The sequence below is a fragment of the Aedes aegypti genome, unplaced genomic scaffold, assembly GCF_002204515.2.
Source record: "Aedes aegypti strain LVP_AGWG unplaced genomic scaffold, AaegL5.0 Primary Assembly AGWG_AaegL5_hic_scaff_771_PBJ_arrow, whole genome shotgun sequence".
NCBI lineage: Eukaryota > Metazoa > Arthropoda > Insecta > Diptera > Culicidae > Aedes > Aedes aegypti.
Genome location: NW_018736461.1, coordinates 1 through 24,122, shown reverse-complemented (window position 1 = coordinate 24,122; position 24,122 = coordinate 1). Strand labels below are relative to the sequence as shown.

The 24,122-nt window shown below is 37.8% G+C and overlaps 1 protein-coding gene across 1 annotated transcript in view; it reads right to left on the bottom strand.

Annotated features, from left to right (window-relative positions):
• LOC110681378 (nucleolar protein 14 homolog) overlaps positions 1-18,092 on the bottom strand; it is a 38,123-nt gene extending 20,031 nt beyond the window's left edge. Inside the window, exon 1 of the mRNA XM_021857119.1 lies at positions 17,439-18,092. Within this exon, the coding sequence (XP_021712811.1) occupies positions 17,439-17,919 (481 nt within the window). The 5' untranslated portion in view covers positions 17,920-18,092. The remainder of the gene's footprint in view (positions 1-17,438) is intronic.
• Positions 18,093-24,122: the final 6,030 nt, after the last annotated feature.

Sequence of the window (24,122 nt, the reverse complement as noted above, 5' to 3'; positions counted from 1 at the left end):
TATACGAATGCGAAAATGGCAACTTCGGCAAAGAAAGCTCTCAGTTAATAACTGTGGAAGTGCTCATAAGAACACTAAGCTGAGTAGCCGGCTCCGTCCCAGTGGGGACGTTAATGCCAAGAAGAACAGTGGCAAAAACAGTGAAAAATAAAAATACGCATACGCCGATTGCGGATCAAAAGAAGCAAAAAAAGCTTAGTCCTATTGAGCAGAAGATGAACGAGTTCGAATTCAGGAGGCAAGCTGTGGCTGCGAAACTGTAACGAATAAAGAACGTACTTGCGAACCCAGTTAACCATTTGGAGACTTATCTGCGTCGGATTGTTGCCTGTTATGACGAGTATAATTTCAATGAGATTTAAACTCCGTTTCCTGATCAACGTGTCGATCAAGAAGGCTATTTTATAGTTTTCGAACTACTTTATGAATAGATACGAGTGGCGATTTGCTCTACCATGGAAGCATATCGAATGCAACAGGTTGTTGATTCCCGGATGCATGGTGTCGCTATAGCCGCCGAACAACAGCAAGTTATCGTTAATCAACCGGCTGGACTACCTACGGTTCCTCTACTGACAGCTATTCTTCCGATGAACTGACAGCATTCTTCCGAAGAACAAAATTGACGTGCGTCAGTAGAAAATACCGAGAATATGGACGCTTCGTTGCTCGGCTTGCCTTCCGAAGCACCGTCAACCAGCTATCTCTCAATGCATTTGGCAGACAGACGCTTCCAACAGTTGAAGAAGAGGTTTGCACAAGACCTGGAATTGAAAAAAAAAACAGTTGTGCTTATTCTGCGCGGCGTGTGAGGTGAGACGAGACGAATGAGGTGACAATTGTCGACTCGCTCTCATTTGATTAACATTAGGCATCTCACGTCACTCGAGGTGAGAGCGACTCGTCTCGACTCAGATGCCGCGCAGTTTAGAGTGGCGGTACATCAGCACAAAAGCCCGGCTGATTTAGCATCTCGTGGGATAAATGCGCCGGCACTGAAACAATCATCCATTTGGTGGAACGGTCCGTCAATGCTACACAACGCCGGCTACAGGTACCAACACCTCGAATCCGTTCCGTTCAACGAGGAACAGCTAGAGATACGCGACCCAGTTCTGACTAACTTTTCAGTTCTGGTACATCCAAGTGAGTTGTTGACCAGATACAATGACTTCGAACGGCTTCAGTGCGTGGTGGCATACATATATCGCTTCCTAAACAACTGCAGTCAGAAAAACAAATCCCTGAGGAGCATAGGATTCTTGACAGTTATCAAGTTACGCTCCGCCTCGCAGAAAATTATCAAGGTGACTCAACACGAAGGGTTTGCAGACGAGTTACGAATATTGAAATCTGGGCGAACGACGAAAAGCAAATTATTATCCTTGAACCTTTTCATCGATCGTGAAGGCTTGCTCAGAGTCGTTGGTCGCTTGAAACATGCCAGTGTTCCGTTTGGAAAGAAACATCAATTGACAGTAGATGAAAAATCCGAATTTAGTACTGTACCATTTAATTCCACTAGAGTTTGTACTAGAGTTTGTATCCCTGTCTGATAAGATTTGGGTCACTAGCCACTCACATCTCACAAAAACGGGGAGGGGTACAGCGGGGGTTCGCTGATTGGAACACGACTGCCTTCCATCTAGCGGATCCGACCCGTTAGTTGGAACGACTGACAGCTGGTGAAAATGCTCCATCTGGAGAGCAAATCGTCACGAAACGCACATATACATACGCATTTGATCTATATATGAAGACTTCAATGCTGCGGTACTCAGACGTCAAAGTCAGTTTGACATTTTCTGGTGACATTTGAGTGCTTTTTAGTTTGGATATTTTCCAACCAGCGAACATCCAACAATCGAGTTGTAACCACAGACAAACAGACGTAACACTTAGAACAAATCCTGATCAAAATCATAGTCACGATGACATGTACGCCCAATGCTTAAATCGGTGTGTTTGGCCGATGGACCAACAGATGGCGGTAGTGTGTAAACGTCAAACGCGAACAAAAACGATGCGAGCGCTGCGAGTGGTGGATTGGCCACCTACCATATATTTGAATCGGTCGTTAAAAAGGTGGTCGATGGACATCGGTGAGAGTGTGACGTCTGTTTGTCTGTGTTGTAACGATAATTTAAATTCACTCTAAAATAAACACATTGTGAATTCGTGTTTACACATTCATACGTCTTGCTGTCAGCTAGCTCGAATACAACAATGCTGTCAGTTTTATGCGAGAGTCTAGACAACAATCACTCTAAGCGCCGCCTAGGAGTTGGCCTAGGTAATAAAATGATATATTTCAAAATTTAAATCCCTAGCGTCGAATCTCATAAATTGCGTCGTAGAGAGAGAGTCAGACAGGTGTAGCTAGGAAAAGGCCAACTAGTACAAAAGACTATTGTAACTAAACGCTCTTTAATCCTCCAATAGTGGGATATTGCGCAGCAATTTTTAGGCTCGATACAATTAGCAGCGCGTCGGTCCTTTCATTTCAGTGGAGTGCTTTGTTGAAACAAGACATACTTTCCGAGTATTATTCAAATTTCAATCGTTTTGAACAAAAGTTAAATTGTGCGGGTGAATAATTAAACTCGAAGTAAGTTTTCGCGCGTGCATAATTATTTAGTTTATTTAATTTGAGATGTTTCTATTTTTAAATAGCAACTAAATAATCGAGTGAAGTGCAGTTTGAAAGAGATTTCTTTAGTGAATTTATGACAAACTAAATTCAGGTAAGCCTTATTAATACTAATAGTGAGCTTAATTGTGAGATCATTCCACGTTGATTAGATTAGCGTGCCCAAGCAACGTGGGCGGTTAGTCTGGAGGTGAAACCTAGTCCAGCTACGATCTGCTATCCCGAACTCGACACTGGGCACGGCGTTGAAGAGGATTATTTCGAGCACGTGCAGTGGGGACATCCACCGTTCGGCGATCTAACGTCATGCTGTCGGCGGCTCAAGCAATCGTCCCGCTCGTCTTTCGTCGATCGTGCAACATCGTTTCGTGTCACCGCAAGCTAATAAGTCGCACGGCTGGCCACGCTACAATCCACGGCCGATCACTCCACGCTACAAGGGGACGCCTATACCCCGAATGATAAGCCGGCGCGCGGGGCACGTAAGTAAGTCGAAGCAAAATTAGAGCCCGAAGCCGACAACGTGTTGGTGAATTTGTGTCCAATTTGGAATTGAATCCCGTTTATTTGGGACGAATCACGTCGGGGGACGTCCGTCGTTGGATTGATCAAGACAATGATTTGAATTGCTCACGGAGCGAGCATAAGATTGCAATCAAAAGCTAGGAAAGCGTGACGTCACGATAGGCCATAAGGTTTATTTGAATTTGGCCTTCGAATTAAAAGTTTTAGTAGCTAAATACAAACTCGCTTATCTCGATAGATTTAGTTTAGAGATTGAATTTGAATTTAATAAAACCTACTTCAAGTTTAGTTTAAGTACTCTACTTTTTTCCGCGTCACGCAATAAATTTGAATATAATTGTTAATTGTGTTTGTCTAATTAGAGCTAAGCGATTCTCCTTTGGAGGATTATTGAGTTATTTTTGTTAATTTTCCTTTCTTATATTTTAAATTGAAGTAGCTATATTTGTTTGATTTGCCGTACGACGTTTGGGACTAATTTGCGACATCAGTTCTTATGACTTTGATTGACCTGCCCTGAGAAGGCAGTCTCATTCCGGGCTAATTAACGGAGTAACGGTCCTTCTTCGAAGGTGGCGCTTAAGCCGATTACTTGGAAACGGAACGGAGCGTAACAGAGTCATTCCATGTAGCGGACCCCCAACGAGCGAATCCCCACTGTACAGCGGGGTGGCATTAACTCTTAAAACTAGTATAACTATTTCCTTCTACTAAAAGCCAAAACTTTCGAAAATCGGTTGTTGCATTGCTGAGAACGAGCATTGTGAAATTTGTAGTTTCATCCTGAAAATTTACGGTTAAAATTAACGTAACGCGACACAATAGTTTTGCACCTTGTGTAACTTTTCGAAGAATGGTCCGATTTTAAATCTTTTTTATGAAAACACATATTTTGACGAGTAGGAAGAGAATCCAAAATATGACAGTTCTATAATAAGTATTTATTTTACAATGTCAAAAATTAGGCAACTTTCGTGACGCGACACCATAATAATGTGACTATTTAATTAAATACGTTTTCAAAGAATCAATAATTCGTTTGAAACAAATAAACCCACTAGCCCTAGCCCACTAACCAACCCAGGGCTAAAAATCTCGGTAATAAAGATAGAAAAAAAATAAACCCACACATAATAATTTCATCAAACACCCTTCTAGTTAACGGATAAGACAGTCATATTACACTTGATAAATTTTGATACAGGGCTTTTATAAAAATGTTGTTAAATGTCTCAGTTTTTCCCACCAATAAATTATATAAACTTTATATAACTTTTCAGGTATGTTTTTATGGTATTCTCAATCAAATGTATGTTTTTATACAATTCAACATATTGTCTTTTATGTTCTGCATAGCTTTAGAAATATTTCAGAGTTTGAAATTTTGATATCTTGGCGTAGATGTGTGTGGAATGTGTCAATTGCTATTGCCACACAGCCACCATGTGATGAGGATTTTAATTGCGACTCTGCATAAGAAGCATCTCCATATCGGCCAACAAGGATTATTGGCAATAATTCGCCAACGCTATTGGCCAGTACGAACTAAGTGTATTATTCGGCAAATAGCAAAGAAATGCGTCAAATGCTTCCGAATCCGAATGCATCCTCCTGAAGTGGTACAATTCATGGAATCACATATGAGAGGCCGGAGTTAAAGCATCGAAATCTCACTTGAAAATTGTGCTGTGCGAGCCGTTTTTAACTACGAATAAATGAGCACATTAGTAGTTCAGATAGAAACGATTTTAAACTCCAGGCCTCTAACGCAAAAATCTACTGAAGCGAACAATCTAACTGCTCGGACTCCTGGTCACTTTATAGTTGGTCGTGAATAAACAGCAGTGCCCGAACCAAGCTATAGCAACGGCCGAGTATCATCCTTGTCCAGATGGCAACACCTACAGAAGTTGAAGCAGGATTTTTGGAGTAGATGGTCTGCCGAGTACCTGAGCGAGTTACAGCCGAGAAGCAAGTGGTATAAGGGCAAGATAACAATCGTACCGGGTATGCTGACTACGAGCAATATGCCACCGCAACTGTGGCACCTTGGTCGTCCAAAACAGAAGTAACACCGGGTGCTGATGGTTTAGTTCGCGTGGTTAAGATGCGAACCGCTAACGGAGAAATAAGCAGATCCATCAGCAAAATAACGATATTGCCAATCGAAGACAACGTGGTTCATCGTTCAGGAGCCGACGTGACTTGACACGGTGTGTCAACGGCGGGAGGATGTTTTGAAATTTAGAGCACCCATTACTTAATTCACCTTGAAAGAAGATACATTATTATTTGCGAACTCCCAACACTGTCATCAGGAGAGTACTGGCACCATTGTTTTCAAGTTTTGTTCACTGAGAAAAATCTACACGTCAAGGTCGTGGTTTTACTTATAGATTTGCGCAATGAGGAAAACCACTTGACTTGAGTGTGGTAGCCATATGGATTTCGTCATTGACTTCACGGTATAATAACATGTGTATCAACATTAGGTTGTCATGTGAAACAAACATGAATGTCTAAATATTAAATCATGAAAACCATCTGATTTGCTTATTGAATTCGAATTATAGTGGCTTTCGGTAGTCATGTGTGATAGAACATGAATGTCATGAGACTGAAAGAATAAATTTGATAGAAGAACTCTTGCTCTCCAAAATATGGATTCGAGGCTCCTCTGCTTGACGCAAGCTCACTTGAATGTTTTTTTCTCAAACAAGTGAGCCAGCAACAAGCGGAGATCCGCAAATCCATAATGTGAGAAGCCCGGGATTAGCATATTTAATTTATTCGAAGCTGAAAACTAGGAAAATCTGTTAGTGGAATCCGATTTTTATCTAACAACATACATTATATCCAATGCTGGAAGTAATGCATTTTATTTAAAGAAAATAAGAATTAATTCATGATCTTCACTCGGACTTCTTCGCTAATAAAAATAGAAATGAATCCGCCAATTTTCCTCTAACACTTTGCTTCTTCTCTTTGGAACATGATGATGACTGTCGTTCGACACCAGGTCCGACCGCAATTTAGTTCTCTAGTTGATCACAGACAATTTAGAAATTTGGAACACGGAAATCGAATGTCAATATATCCAGCAGGACACTTTTCACAAAAATAAAAACTAATACCGTATCGTAAATGTACCAACTGCGTACCATAGCGCGTACCTCGCGGGATTTTGAACGTACCTCACGTTTTCTTCAAAAACGGTGATCCTGCTGTATAGACGGTCGATTTTTCGAATATCTGGACAAACCGTTCCGATTTTCTCGGAACTTGCGTGTACCAACGATGTACCATCCGGATCTAACCTCGGTTTTAAACGTGCCTCAAAATTATCCACACTTCCTTATATAAACTTTTTCGAATCGCTTTATATATTTGATAAATGCACAGAATCGGATTCCTTGTAAAATTTTAGCCACTTTATACTTAGGTTGAAATATGACAACATTATGGCAAAACACGCAATCTCATAACGCTATACGGGAAATTTCGACACCCCGCTCAATGTATACTACGATATCTTCTTCTTCTTGGCATTTACGTCCTCACTGGGACAGAGCCTGCTTCTCAGCGTAGTGCTCTTATGAGCACTTCCACAGTTATTAACTGAGAACTTTCTTTGCCAAAGTTGCCATTTTCGCATTCGTATATCGTGTGGCCACTCGGCTAAGGAAGGCCCTATATACTACGATATGTGTTCATAAAATTGCCTGGATGTATGCAACATTTAACATTGAACTTAGAAAAATAAACATAATGTAAGCCGTGATGTAAATGGGTTTAATATGTGACATATAGCAAAAACATGATGCTTAGGGATACATCAATAACAGCGATGATATAATAGAAAAGTTGTAATTTATAAAATGAACTAAAGTCACATGAAAATCATTATTAGGTCTGTAAACTACATTCTAACTGTACTCACATTGAACGTACCTCAACATATTTTATATTTTATAAATAATTTGTATGCATATTAAGAAACACCCATATATAGAGGTGGAGAGATCTCTGGAGAAATCCCTGAACATCTACCAGTAGCTTAAAAAATCACAGCATGATCCTATTCGGTTTGCATCCAATACATTCAATGGTGTCGCTCATTTGTTCGATTTCGACGTGCCAACGATTCACGACATGTATTCGAAACATGAGTCGAAATAATCCATAGTTTAGGATTATTATACTAATTTGACAACATTTTAAATTCTAGTGCTATGTTAGTCGAGTAATTGTAACTGTCGTTATTGTAACCGTTTTATATTATTTCTTCATTAAGACACTAAGTCAGATGGAGGTAAATTGTAATGAACAATCACTTTGATGAGTGCTCTTCAGGATATTTCTCAATTCAATACCCTGATAGCCCTATATGTTTTTCTCTTCTAGAAACCCATCTACGATTGATTTGGTCTTAACCGACTCTAGTCATCTTTGTAGCCAATTAGTTACTCATGCATTGCAATTCCAAAATGTGAAGTAAAATTTGAATCGGTGATTATAGACGATGATCCGTCTTAAAAACGTGAGGAGAAGGCAATTTCAACGCACTCGCGATCCTGCTATAAAAATTATATGGCAGGATTTGCAGAAAGAAATCAAGAAACGTTTTGCAGATTTAAGAAACAAAAATTTTGAAAATAAAATTTCTTAATTGGACCCTGGCTCTAAGCCCTTTTGGAAATTATCTAAAATCTTGAAAAAACCTCTGAAGCCAATACCGGCATTGAAAGAGGAAAACAAATTATTACTAACTAATTGCGAAAAAGCTCAAAAACTTGCTATGCAGTTTGAAAGCGCGCACAATTTTAATTTAGGACTTAGTAGTCCAATTAAAAATCAAGTTACTCAGGACTTCGAAAATATTCTCAATCAAGAGAACGTTTTCGAAAATGCCTGGGAGACTGATTTGGAAGAAGTGAGAACTATTATGGAAAAATTCAAAAATATGAAAGCTCCTGGCGATGATGGAATTTTCTACATCCTCATCAAAAAACTTCCAGAAAGCAGCTTATCATTTTTAGTTGATATATTCAACAAATGTTTTCAATCAGCATATTTTCCTGACAAATGGAAAAATGCTAAGGTTGTTCCAATTTTAAAACCAGACAAAAATCCTGCAGAAGCTTCTAGCTATCGTCCAATCAGTTTGCTTTCCTCCATCAGTAAACTTTTTGAAAAGGTCATTTTGAACAGAATGATGGCCCACATCAACGAAAACGAAAACAGATCGGTTTCCGCCATGGACATTCGACCACTCATCAACTTTTACGTGTAACAAATTTGATCTGTTCCAACAAATCTAAAGGCTACTCTACTGGTCTTGCTCTTCTAGACATAGAAAAAGCATTCGACAGTGTTTGGCATGGAGGTTTGATCGTAAAATTAAAAATCTTTAATTTTCCAACATACATTGTTAGAATAATTCAAAGTTATCTGTCAAATCGTACACTTCAGGTTAATTATCAGAACTCCAGATCTGAAAGACTTCCTGTAAGAGCTGGTGTTCCCCAAGGCAGCATTTTGGGACCAATACTATACAATATTTTCACATCTGACTTACCTGAGTTACCTCAGGGATGTCAAAAATCCTTGTTTGCGGGTGACACAGGCCTCTCCGCCAAAGGACGAAGCCTGCGTGTCATCTGTAGTCGATTGCAAAAAATATATGGATATTTTTTCTTCATACTTGCAGAAATGGAAGATTTCTCCTAATGCTTCCAAAACTCAACTAATAATATTCCCACATAAACCCAAAGCTCTTTATTTAGGTTTACATCAACAGACTATGTATAGTCCCAATGATATTATTTAAAACCTTCAAGTAGACATGTTGTCACGATGAGAGGGGTTCCAATAAATTGGTCAGATGAAGTTAAGTATCTAGGGCTCATGCTAGATAAGAATTTAACTTTCAAAAATCACATTGAGGGCATTCAAGCCAAATGTAACAAATATGTAAAATGTCTCTATCCCCTTATTAATAGAAAATCAAAACTTTGTCTCAAGAACAAGCTTTTGATATTCAAACAAATTTTCAGGCCAGCCATGTTGTATGCTGTACCAATATGGACTAGCTGTTGTAATACCAGGAAGAAAGCTCTGCAGAGAATTCAAAATAAAATTTTCAAAATGATTCTGAAGCTTCCTCCCTGGTATAGTACAAATGAGTTACATATAATATCCAATGTTGAAACATTGGAACAAATAAAACTACAAATGAACTTTAACACTTCACTTTTTGCAAAAATTACCTTATGACTTACACCCGTAAGTCATAAGGTAATTGTCAAAACAGCTAAGAACCCGGACATAATTAAAGACATAGAGATGCAATTATTGAGACGATCAATAAAGGCACTCTACGGTAGAATTAACGTGAAAACTTTGGAATGCTATTCTCTACATCTAAAATTAGCAAAAGAATTCCAAGATAATTTTCAAATTTTCCTAACTAAAGTAAAAATAGCAGAATTTTGTGAATCAGAAAGAAAACGTAAATCTTTATCAGAAAAATTTAATAAATTAAAGTATCAAAATCCAAAGTTTTCACGTCCTTCTCAAAGACCTAACATACATAACATAGATGGAATAGTGGTTAATCGTTCATCTGAACTATTCACAGATGAACAATTGACCCTACTCAACAAAGGACTGACCTACGCTATACCAAAAAAACCTGACACGACACAAACAGTCATAGACATTGAAACAGCAATCAACAATAATAATTTACAGACAGGACACAAATACAGGAAATCAGAACACACACCGCCAACATCATCCGCAACACGAACACTACACCCCAAAACAAAGAACACAACATAATCAAACAACTCAACACAAAACCGGTTTTCTATTTAAGAGCAGATAAAGGTAATTCTACTGTAATTTTTGATAAATCTAAATACGAAGAAATAATGCAGAACAAAATTAAACATGGACCTTACCGTATTCAAAGAACAGATCCTTTTCCAGGAATGATAAGACGTGTTGACAAAGCGTTAAAAGAAGCAAAACCGGTTTTGGGTAATGTTGTAAACTCTCTGAAAGAATCTAACCCTTCATTACCAAGAATTAAAGGACTTCCTAAAGTTCATAAACCTGGTAATGAAATGCGTGAGATTGTTTCAGCTATTGGATCACCCACCCACAAGATTGCAAAGTATTTAGTCCAGAAATTCCAAAATTTTCCAAAACAGTTTCATAGTAAAACAGTTAAAAATTCCAAACATTTTACAGAAGTAATTGAAAATTTAAAAATAGCCGATGATGAAGTTTTGGTTTCTTTCGATGTCAAATCTTTATTCCCTAGCATTCCTGTTAAAGAGGCCATAAGCCTATTAGAAGATTGGCTACTTAGTCAATATGAAGGCACAGATTGGATAAAACAAGTACGTAATACATTAAATTAACTAAACTTTGCATGGAAGAAAACTATTTTTCCTTTAGAGATAAAACATATAAACAGTTAAATGGAGCCCCGATGGGAAACCCTCTTTCTCCATTTTTAAGTGAGATTTTTATGGCAAATTTAGAGAAACGATTAGAAGATAAAAACCAGCTCAACGTATTATTCCAAACACATCAAATCACTCACACCAACACAAAATGTCTTCCTTCAATCACATGATACATCGAATGTTAACAATCCCCCTCAGTGAAACTGGTAGAAGAAAGGAACTTAACTACACAGGACAATTAAACGGTTACACAAGACAAACAACAAACAAACAACTCATCGACAAAAGAACACGAGAACAGTACAAACGTTCACTTACTACTCTGACACAAGAACAACCAACACTCAAACATATAGCCGTCAATTACGGAAAGCATAGAAATTTTCAAACAAAACCACAATAAATTACTAAACAAAGATCAAGGAAATGGGTACTCTTGGCTGTTTAGACTTATACCTAACCTTCACACACACAATACATAAATACATTGATTGACCAACTGCCAAACAAGCAGGAATTTGTAATTTTGACAATCCTTTCATTTGATTAGGTACACAATTAAAAAATGACCTCCTGTATACGATTACAGGTAGAATCTAGTTCTAACATACCCACACACTTTTTCTAGTATAAATAATAGATCCATGCGATGTTCTCATCAAGTCGAGCACTCGACACTGAAGAAGTCTGTAAGTCGCAGACGAAATAGGCCTATCTGTCAAGATAAGCAACACATATTAGAGTTTAAAGGTATTTGCTCACCTTAGTGATTTTAGTATTTTATTTTTTTTTTGCAAAAAGTGAAGTGTTAAAGTTCATTTGTAGTTTTAAACATACTCTAATAATCCCTTCCAAAGTTTAATATAAAAAAGTGTAGTATTGGAACAAATGTCAAATAAAATAATAAATAATTTCAGGCAAAAAATCGTTACAATTTTCTCTTGCCACGATTAATGCGTTATATTTTTTGGTTAAAATAGGTTAAGTATATTCAAAACGTTTTTTTCTCTTATAAGCAGGTGAAATCAACTCAACTGTAAAAAATCTTGAACTGCTACGGCAAATGAAATATAATGTTAACAAAATGTTAATGAAATCTTAAATTTGTTTTACCTAATTAGGATGATAGTGTTGTCTAATAACACAGAACACATAGATATTAGAAATAATGAATGTAATGTTTGGATACTAATAAAGAAATTTCATTTTCATTTTGCAGCGTTTGGTGGGGCAATGAGAGCGCAAGTCAGTCCAAAGCCGGGGGAAGGGATAGGTAATGGCCGTAATAGTCTATGCGGACCACTTGAACACCATCGGAAAGGATAAGAAGGGTTGGGGTAGGGTATAGGGAATGGAGAAGACTTGACACAGTAATGCGATTAATGCTGCAAAATTTAAATGTGCTGAAAGCAATTTAATTTGAGTTTTGAAGTTTGATTTGACTTATTAAAATTCCAAATAGATCAGCCATTGTAAAAGTAAGAAAGAATATGCTGATCGCTTTCTAGAAATTTTATAAACAACAAAATAATAACAATATGAGAGTGATGCTAAGGGCTGCTGATGGCACAATGCGACGCTTTAGGAGATTTTGATACTAATTGAACATTACTAAACGCTAAAATTGGAAATTTTCCGTGAGCGGAAATAGGAACACCTAGATGCATTAACAAATGCAATTAAATATTTTTTCATGAAAGTTTTTCAAATTCTTTTTATTTCGCCGCTGATTACCTATAGTTGGGGCTACATTGTGACATAAAAATAGTATTGATCGACACAATAGTTATTTTATAATAAATATTTGAACACATAGCTTCCCTTAGATGAGCGGAATCTGGTGCACTGATGGTATATGTATAGACTTAGTTGATGTGGCTTTTCTAATAGGTAGTTCTTTCACTCATTGATTGTCTTCAAAACCTTGTCAAGTATAGAAAATTGATTTTATTTTATTTATTACTGCATTGTACTTTTTAAGTATTAGGTATTATTTTATGTTTTTAGAGTTCTGTTTGATCTATCGACCTTGACGCTTGCTCCTACGGGGGCGAGCGACGGAGGCAAGATCAAACATGTCGCGCGTCGGTCTAGTAAGTGAAAAAGTGGCGTGATCGGTTAGTTCGTTTAGAGTAAGTGAAAAGTGTCGCGATCAATTAGTTCTGTTTGATCTATCGACCTTGACGCTTGCTCCTACGGGGGCGAGCGACGGAGGCAAGATCAAACATGTCGCGCGTCGGTCTAGTAAATGAAAAAGTGGCGTGATCGGTTAGTTCGGTTAGAGTAAGTGAAAAGTGCCGCGATCGGTTAGTTCTGTTTGATCTTTCGACCTTGACGCTTGCTCCTACGGGGGCGAGCGACGAAGGCAGGATCAAACATGCCGCGCGTCGGTCTAGTAAGTGAAAAAGTGGCGTGATCGGTTAGTTCTTTTTGATCCTTTGACCTTGACGCTTGCTGCTAGGCAGTGCGTCAAGAAAGCCAAGTTTTTTTTTTCCTTTTCGGGTCGCGCGCCTATTTTTTTCTGAGTGCTTTTATAGAGCCGAGCAAACGAGTGAGGCTGAGAGTGGATTGTGGCTGCACAGTGAAGGATAAAGGATCAATTGGTGAGCTCGTTTCATGCTACTATTTCTAATCTATAAAATATGTATGACTGCACATTTAATCGTTACAATTGTGGGACGTAATTATGAATTTTCAACAAACTATGAATTGTTCGTCACTGTGAGTGTCGACACAAACTCTGATTCATGAATTATTTATGTTTCACATTTTTTTATTTTATTTTCAGAACACCCCTTTATTTTTGTAATTAAAAAAAAAACTTCGAATGGTTCGACACTACAAGTGTAGACTTGCGAAAAGTTCACTTTATTCAACAAACTTTGAATGGTTCGCCACTGTAAGTGTCGGCATAAGCATAAGAGTGTTCTATGATGTTCCAACCAATCAAGTCTTTTGTTTCTTTTCAAATAAGTAAAATATAATAATACATGCTTTCGTCCTGACAGCTGTAGCAATGTTACATTTAGGTATTTGTTCAACAAACTTTGAATGGTTCGTCACCTCAAGTGTCGGCATAATTTTCCAGAGTAGTGTCTGGTCTTTCGATTCCATAGCATGCTCTTGCAGGGTGAGCGATGGAATCGAGACCAATCTTTTTCGGTCCGCGTGGCGCGAGTGCGAAAAGAGGTTCGCGTTAGTAGTGTGTGGTCTTTCGATTCCATAGCATGCTCTTGCAGGGCGAGCGATCGAATCAAGACCAATTGTTTTCGGTCCGCGTGGCGCGAGTGCGAAAAGAGATTCGCGTTTGTAGTGTGTGGTCTTCCGATTCCATGGCATGGAGTTGTGTTTGATCTTCCGACCTTGACGCTTGCTCTTGCGGGGGCCGGCGATGAGGGCAGGATCAAACATGTCGCGCGTCGATCGAGTAAAGTGAAAAAGTGCCGCTTTCGATTAGTTCTTTTTGATCTTCCGACGTTGACGCTTGCTCCTGGGCAGTGCGCCAAGAAAGCCCGAGCAGTCGTCAGTTGTTTTCCCTCACGGGTTGCACGCCTATTTTCTCTGAGTGCTTTTATATAGCCTATTAAACGAGTGAAGTTCAAAGAGGATTGTTGCTGCTCAAGGATGACGGATCAATTGGTGAGCTCGTTTTATGCTACTGTTTCTAATCTATAAAATATGTATGATTGCACCCTTAATCGTTACAACGGTGAGACGTAAATATGATTTTTCAAAAAAATATGAATGGTTCGTCACTGTGAGTGTCGACATAAACTCTGATTCATAAATTATTTATGTCTAAATTTTTTTTTTTCAAAACACTTTCTTCTTTTTACCTTTATTTTTGTAATTAAAAAAAAAAACTTTGAATGGTTCGACACTTCAAGTGTAGACTTCCAAAAGGTTCACTTTATTCAACAAACTTTGAAACGTTCGTCACATCAAGTGTCGGCATATTTTTTCTCTACATAGATGTTGTTCATATCAAATGAAAATATTATATTTACATATAAGCATGTTTATATCTCACAAATAATTATTTATCATGGTCTAATCGCTTATCAAAGTGAATCCTGTGACCCAACGATCCTTCCCATTAACAAACATCCCTCCCAGTAACCTTTGTGGAGATGCAGAGGCAAACACGGTCTCCAAATAGCAAAGATTACACACTAACATTCCTTCCCTCAATCCCACCTGACTGCAAGGACGTGGCCGGCGCCGTTATTGACCATGTATAAATAGAGGCACTGAATTATGCACACTGAAGAAGATTATGGCCAATCCCAGCCGAACTTCTAGTTGATTCTTTGTGCATTTTCACTGACTTCGGTCAATCACGGAATAGCAACCATTGATATGTGTAGTCAGTCTAAGCTAAGCTAGGCTAAGCTCAAGTGTCGGCATAATTTTCCACTACATAGAAATTGTTCATATCAAATGAAAATATTATATTTACAAATAAGCATGTATATATCTCACAAATCATTATTTATCATGGTCTAATCGCTTATCAAAGTGAATCCTGTGACCCAACGATCCTTCCCATTAACAAACATCCCTCCCAGTAACCTTTGTGGAGATGCAGAGGCAAACACGGTCTCCAAATAGCAAAGGTTACACACTAACATTCCTTCCCCCAATCCCACCTGACTGCAAGGACGTGGCCGGCGCCGTTATTGACCCTGTATAAATAGAGGCACTGAATTATGCACATTGAAGAAGATTATGGCCAATCCCAGCCAAACTTCTAGTTGATTCTTTGTGCATTTTCACTGACTTCGGTCAATCACGGAATAGCAACCATTGATATGTGTAGTCAGTCTAAGCTAAGCTAAGCTAAGCTATTAGGTATTATTTTATGTTTTTATCACTATTGATATTATCAAGGCCAGAATTCCCAGTGAGTGAAGAATTTTATAGTACTAGAACACCATAGAAGATCGCTTAACATTACCTAATCATGGAACGGCATTTTGCTATATTATTTTAGGTAGATGCTATTGATCTCCCGTTGCTCCTATCCGCAACCCGGTGCACGCGCCCTGTTGGTTTTCGAAAACCTCGTAGATGATTACAATCCGTCAATGGCATTCCCAATTACTACCCCACATTGCACATTTAAGGGTCTGATTGTGCTCCTAACCCACCCTCAGTTCGTAATCTTCTCGCCATCTTGAAATTATATTTTCCCGAAGTGAAAGTAATTTTGATGAGTGATAACCTAGTGCAGCCCAACTGCATAGTACAGTAGTTTAACCAGAATCTTAAGGTCAGAAGATAAAATCTAAATTTTGTAATAAAAAGGTTGCCATTGCTTTGAAATTTACCCAACATCTAATCAAAACTACTAACAACAGCGATCAATTATCAAAATTCATCGCTCCCTGGAAAATATAATCCCAAGCCCAGGGGAATGATACTAATAAAGAAATTAAAAAAAAAATAAGCAATCACTACCAGCTGATTGCCTTATGCTTTTCCTCGAGGAGTCTGAGAAGAGATTCCTGAAAAACCTACAAAATAGTCTTAGGAAATTCTAAAGTTTGACAGCAGAATAACTTGAAAGGAGAACCGTTTTGATTAAAATGGATTGTGAAGACTACCATTATTAATACAGATTTTTTAGAGACTTGCATTGAATTATAGGCCAAGTCTCTAAAAAAAGACCTGCTACCAGCCCTGCTTAAATGACCATGACAATGTAAAGCTCCTTATTCCAAAGCAAAGGAATGAACCAAGATAAAAACTATCACCACTGCGAGATAGAGGTGGATCTTCTCTTCATCGTAGCATTGTTAAATACAGTGGAAATCCGTTGGTTTGCTCAGTAACAACAAGCTACACACTTGGTTACCAATGGCTTTTAGGGCGAGATCGCAAATTATGCGAGATTATTTTTGTTTCTGTTCGGAATGAACCACTGCGACAGTTTTCTGTGATCTTTTGTGGTATACCCGTGCTCTTTGTTTAGTGCATGTCGTTCTACTCCATTACTATTGAGAAATAATGAAGTAGTCGTTTTTTATACAATTATTATTCTTGACCATTTTGCATAGAGCCTCCTTAGAAAAAAATACCGCTATTTATACCTTTTGGAGAAAACAGTTTTTCATCATTAAACTCTCAAAAGCGCGCCCCTTAATCAGGTTAGGCCACTATGCTGGTTGGATAATACCGATTTTGACCATGCATCGGTACTCTTGCGTATAAGTTATTGCCTCTACTTATAAGGTTCAAAGTCGTTTTGTGTAACTGTGAACAGGTTTCATCGCATGAGACATTTTATGTCGACCTCCTCATCATCTAGGACAAATAGGTGGGTCTTAGTGACTTGTTACTCTCTTATACTCTTCCGACCATAACTTATCAGTATTAACAAGAACAGATACAACAAGAGTACAATATGGTAGATCTTACCTCGTAACGCACCATGAAAAGGTAATCTACCCGCGTTACGAGATTACTTTACTGACAAATAGTGACTTTTTAATGACCAAATGGTCGGTGTTCAGACAGACTGGACCAAGTGTTTTTTTAGATGGTTCCAGGAAAATGTACCCCAGACATTCGAAATGTCAAAATGTTTGCATTGCTAGCTGTTATAAAGGAACTTATATATTTGATTATACATCTGTACTGAAATAGCATCGAAAAAATCAGAAATGATGGAGTCCTGAACGTTTCTCTAGAACGTCAAAATATCATCTAGTCCGGTCTGTCTGAACACCGACCAAATCACCTTAAAGTGTGTCTCGCTACCAGCCCTGCGATTCCCAAATTACCTTCCAGCTGTCCTCCATCGTCGTCAGAATCGTCATCATTATCCACCGCATCATCAAACCGTTCGATTTCCTCCAGCGTTTGTCCACGATGCGTCAGCTTGACCGTGTCGTTCAGATTGTACAGTTCCTTCCGTCGGGTGGCCGCCGATTTACGTTCCGTGGCCATTTGATCCCGACTCATGTTTCGTCCATCTTTGCGCTGATCCGTGAAACGATTGCTTTTGTTCTTGAGCAGAAACTCCTGCCCGAGCGTTTGTTTCCGTTTTTCAATGGCCCGTGCCCTCTGGACGCCAGGGATCCCGGCAAATCGGCGGTTCGGTTGCGAGTCCCTGTTTAAAATGGTAAACTTGGCTTTGCTCGTTTGAATCTCGAAGGGATTAGGCTTTTTCACGCCTTGAAGGGATTTCTTCTTCAGCAGTGCATCGGAGTCGATGTGATTTTTCTTCGCTTTCACCATGTTGTCTTCAAAACTCTTGAACATACCAGCACTAGAAATTGTTAGATTTATCTGTTATCAACACAAATAGTAGTTATTTAGCTACTTAAAGCTCTAATAATTATTATTCCACATAAATTTAACGAATTTGATTGCACGTGTTAACACGGTGAATGAAGTTTTGATAAACAAAAGCGAATGCGGGACGGACGGGCGTGAATTGACAGTTCTGGCAAGTCAATCACGCTCATTCTGAGTTACTCAAATTGGAGTAAAAATAAATATTGCGCAGTGCCCGCGGTTCAAATGGTTCAAATCTGAGAGAGACTCGCGAAGAGGAAAAATATATATCAACGTCATATGCAGCCCAGATTCCCCTCTCACGAAACGTCAAATGCAGCCCACCGTTTTTATGGCTGAAAAAGTGGAAAGTATTGTGTTCAAAGTAAACTGTTATTAAGAAGTTCAGTCGGCGGAGCAGTTTTTTCCAAAGTTGCTGATAAATCTAAGCAGAAGATTAATTATTTCTAATGTATGCTACGTTTGCTGGCATGAAATTTCACTCAAACGGCCTTTTCTGATTCGATGTGATGTGATGCAAACTCAATCATTTTTTGCTGAGAGGTTCATGTGAGGATTTGAACAGCATGCGCATAATTAATATAAACACAAAGTGGAATAAGAAAAAAACTCAGCAATCACAGAAAAAGAAGACCGTCTTCGCGAGTCTCGTCTCAGGTTCAAATGCCCCCGATACCCCTACCACAATGAGTCATTTTACGAAGCTGGTCAAATGACAGGAGACCTGGGAGAATTCAATCATCGTCGTCAGTTTTCTAAGTATATTGACAGCTATAGAAGGTATGCTATTCACGACTGTGCATTGGTATTAGTAGATAGTTATGAACTTTTTCCGGATTTGTATGGCATTTGTTATATTTTAATGCAATTTAAGTAAATTTAGGTATTTAAGATAACAAAATATCGATAACTTAGCAGAATAATTTGTTACGTATCCGATTGGGAGGTCATTTAATGCATTTCTTCTATTTATGAGGAGTATTTTTCATGTTTCGCATCACAACCCATTACCTCACTCAGAAATAACTCAAACCGATGAAAACTGGCACTGAAAATGTTTTCGTAGCTAGGGTGATCAAAGTAATTTGGACAGACCGTTACGCGTATAAAATTTGGCCATTTACGGCAAAATCAAATGGAAGTGGCCAAATTATATACGCGTAACGCTCTGTCCAAATTACATAAAACACCCTATATCGGAAGAGTACATTTGACTAAGTATAATACAAATTGATAACGCTGCAATGTAATAATGTTGACGTTATAAATGATTAATGAAGATTTTAAATCTGTAGACTCAATGAGATTTCAATTTACATAATAACAGCTCGTCCCGTAGTAACATTTGCCGAGCAATGATTCAAAAGCGATTTCCATACTAACTTCAAATTTATTTTAAAAATAGTTCCAGGGCACGGAAAATTATGAAATTTTGGATTCTGGTTTAATTTTTTACGTAGAATCATGATATGTAAAAATATGGATACTTCTCAACAAACCAATTGAATCATTTCTCTAGACCGCCAACAAATTATCGACCAACCATGCAGTTTAAAAGAGGAGAAATTTTAAACCCATATCCGGCGAGGAAGGCGCCCCGGCAGTCCGTTGCAGTATCACCCCCGAACTGGACGACGGAAGGATCTTCAACTGGTGGATCTTGTGAAGCATGCGGTGCATGCCGGCATTCGTGTTTTCTACGGAATTGACGGACCCCTCAGAGGCAGAAAATTATTCAATTCAACCCGGTGAAGCTAATCAGCACTTGGTAACAAATAATAATGACAATTCACCATATGGTTTAACAGACTTAAATAACGAACTACCAATAATTTCTTCTGAAACACAGCCAACTGAAATTTTAATCTATTGTCAGAACTTTAATCGCATGAAAAGTGCTTTTAAAATTAATGAAATTCATAAAAATATATTAAGTTCATCGTACTCAATCATATTGGGTACAGAAACAAATTGGAATGATGATGTGAAAAGTGAAGAAATTTTTGATACCAATTACAACGTATTTCGCAATGATCGTGACTTACTTTTGACACAAAGAAGATCGGGCGGAGGAGTCGTCGTTGCAATATCATCAAATTTCAGTTCTGAAATCATTGATTCACCTAAATTTAAAGAATTTGAGCATGTGTGGGTTAAATCAAATATTGGTAATGAAACTCATATTTTTGTATCAGTTTACTTTCCCCCAGATCAGGCTTGTAAGTCAACATACGAGAGTTTTTTCCTGATAGCAGAAGAAATCATAACTCAACTTCCTCCCGAAAACAAGGTGCATATTTATGCGGCGATTTCAATCAACGTAATGCAGATTTCATCCCTGATTTTGAAAACGAGAGTATTCTACTCCCTGTTGTTGGCGATAATGAAACTTTGCAATTTATTTTTGACAAAACTGCATCCTTAGGCCTTAATCAAATAAATCACGTAAAAATAAACAAAACTGTTACCTAGATTTTTTATTGACAAATATGCATGAAGATTTCTGTGTAAGTGAGTCAATTTCACCATTATGGAAAAATGAAGCGTTTCACACGGCAATAGAATATTCTATGTTTATGCATATTTATCATACTCCTCACGAATATGTGTATGAGAATATTTTCGATTATAGTAGAGCCAATTATACTAATATTAGATTAAAATTACATAACGCAAATTGGCAATCTGTTTTTGAGAAATCAAAATAATATTGAATGTGCAATAGAAATCTTTTACAATTCATTGTGGGAAACCATTAGGGAGGAAGTACCTGTTAAGAAGAGACGAAGGAATCACAACTCAAAAAATCCAATTTGGTTCAACAAGCAAATCATAAATTTGAAAAATCGAAAACAAAAAGCTCACAAAGTTTACAGAAGATATAAAAAACCAGACGATTTAGAAAAATATTTGGTTATTTGCGACCAACTCAATTTAGCCATTTCTACAGCACTTACCGAGTACAACATAAAAACTGAAAATGAAATAAAGTCATGTCCAAGATTTTTTTCAATTACGTTAAAACTAAACTCAAATCGTGCAACTTTCCATCAACAATGACTTTGGATGAAAAAGTAGGAAATAATTATGAAGATATTTGCAATCTTTTCGCAAAATTTTTTCAAGAAAATTATTCAACATTTTCGGAAAACGATCGAGATTATTCTTACTTTTCACATTTTGCTGACTTTCCGAGTGATGTTGGCGTTAATTCTATAAATGTTCAAGACATTTTGTTTGGTCTTAAAATTTGGACGCCACTAAAGGATCAGGGCCAGATGAAATTCCACCCGGCTTCATTAAAAACTTAGCAACTGAACTCACAACTCCATTATTTTGGTTATTCAATATGTCTCTTCAAACTGGTTCAATTTCCAAAGGTATGGAAAAAATCATTCCTTATACCTATATATAAATCAGGTAAGAAATCGGACATTCGAAATTATCGCGGTATTGCTATTATGTCATGTATTCCAAAACTTTTCGAGTCAATTGTAAACAAAAATATGTTTGCCCAAATAAAAAATCGTATAACAAACGCTCAACACGGCTTTTTCAAAGGTCGTTCGACCACTACGAACCTTCTGGAATTTGTAAGTTACTCACTGAGTGCAATGGATAAAGGTTACTTCGTAGAAGCTCTTTACACTGACTTTAGTAAAGCATTTGATAAACTTGACATTCCAATGTTGAACTTTCAAGCTTGAAAAAATGGGAATCGAAATGAGTCTCCTAAAGTGGATCAAGTCCTATTTAAACGACCGTCAGCAAATAGTAAATTCAATGGGAAAAGATCAAATCCAATACATGTTACATCTGGAGTACCTCAAGGCTCACACTTAGGCCCTCTTCTTTTTATTTTATATGTTAATGACGTTTCTTATATTCTAAACAAACTGAGGGTCCTTATATATGCTGACGACATGAAGCTATTTTTAGAAATAAAGAATGATGACGATCATAATGTTTTTAAGAATGAGATACAGATTTCTACACGTGGTGCTGCAAAAGTTTATTGGAATTGAATATAAAAAAATGTAACCTCATAAGTTATAGCAGAAAACGAACCACACCAAATATGTCTATTGTTTTAGGAAAACGAACATGTAAAAAAATGTGATAAAATAAGAGACTTAGGAGTTATCTTAGACTCAAAACTATCATTTGTAGATCACTATCCAGCTTTTTACGCTCGCCATAAAAACAATATGCTATAAAATATTTGACAGAAGCTTGCAAACCACCACTGAACTGTAACTTGGAAATATGTCCTCAGCAAGCCATGACAAACAGTTTAATTTTTATAGTCTTCATTATTTTTTTGTCCCTGATTGGGCGGAACTACGAAAACGCTAAATTGCAGATTGTGGATTTGGGTTGCGGGCGATGAAGCGACTAGAGAATTGAAAAGTGATCGTGAAAGTGATCCGCGAAAGCATCTGCAATGACTGTTCGGTCTTTGTAGTAATACATACCATCGATTTTGAGTGCCATGCCTTTTCCTTGAATCTATTAACCCTGTTCCAAAGGTCGGATACTGATTGATCATTGTTGATTCCATGTAGGAAATCGGACTAAGATTTTTCTTGGGAAAATAATATAAAAGGCATTGTTATATTTCCATGAGTTCTGAAGAAATACTTCCACAGATTCCTACAGAAAACGCTTCACGCTGCAACGCTGATATCTGATACCCCAGGGATCCTTCCATAATTTCCTCCACAGATGCCACCGGTAATTCTTTTGCCAATTTCACCCTAGAGGAATTCTTTCACAAAAACCTTCAAGGAATCCTCGGATAGTTCCTCGATTTTTAGCCGATTACTTCAAGCATTATTGCTTGAAGTCTTCCAGGAATTCCTACAGAAATGTCTCATGAAAGTCTTAATAATTCGTTCGGTGTTTCTCTATGAACTTCCTCCAGCAATTTTTCACATAGATTTTTTTGTCACAGTTAAAGACACCGACACGTTCATGCTTCTAGTGGAAGATATGCCCTTTGAAAGAAGCAACACTAGAGTTTCCAATCCCGGGAGAGATCGTCAATTGCTTTTAAATAAAAAGATAGTATATATGCAAGTCATTGTTTATCTATTTTTGTTGAGCCAGAGGTTGTCCACCGGTTCCGGTACGACCAAGACTTCCGCACCGTCGGGGCCCTGGCTGCTCGGACAGTCTGTTGGGAATTGTGGGGAATAGGTACTATGTTCCTTGTGCGTCAGTTCCGATGGGAGCTCAAAGAGGACTTGATCTAAATGAAACCTAAAAAAGCAAAAGGCGATTAAAGAGTTATACCTACATGCGAATCGGAATTAGATTTTAGTTTGAGTTGTCACTTAGCAATGAAAATTATCGTTATTATTGATGGGTTACTAAGGATTTATTTTCGAGTTTCAGTTCAGTGGTGGTAGTGTGCTTGTGTCAAATATTTTATAGCATGACGAGCGTAAAAAGCTGGATAATGCAATAATTCATAGAGCAGGAAATATGCTCAATTTCATAAAACGATTTGGCCAACACTTCCGTGATCCGTACACATTAAAAATACTTTATGTTGCATATGTAAGATCAATATTAGAATATTGTAGTATTGTTTGGTCACCTTACACAAAAAAACATGAAGAACGTATAGAATCGATACAAAAGCAGTTTTTATTATACGCACTACGTAATTTAGGCTGGTCAGTACTTCCTCTCCCACACAACCAAAATGTACATATAACGAAATCACCTTTTGCGTTATGCGATGCTTATATGCGCAAAGTTTCACGTATAAGATGTCGCGAAAATGCCTTATACGTACAAAAGTGGAGGCGATATACGTGCATATATTAATAATGAAAAGTAGTATGCAATGCGAGTGTGTATATTTATTTGCGAACTAATCTGTACTCTTATACGACTTAATTTGTAACAACAAAGTTGATTTGACAGCTGCTACGGATTGATCCGACTCACTTTGTATGTGTATGCGGGACGAAATGAAATGTAGATATGAACCCATAAAAAAGCATTTTATGCGAGAAAACTCGTCGGTCAAACGATTTCGCACACCATGTAGTGCAGGTGTGATGCAATTTGTACTAATAAACGACTTTGTCCGTAAACAGTTATGCGACTTCTGGTTTGTCTGGGCTACCATCATATGAATCATCGCTCTCTTTTTT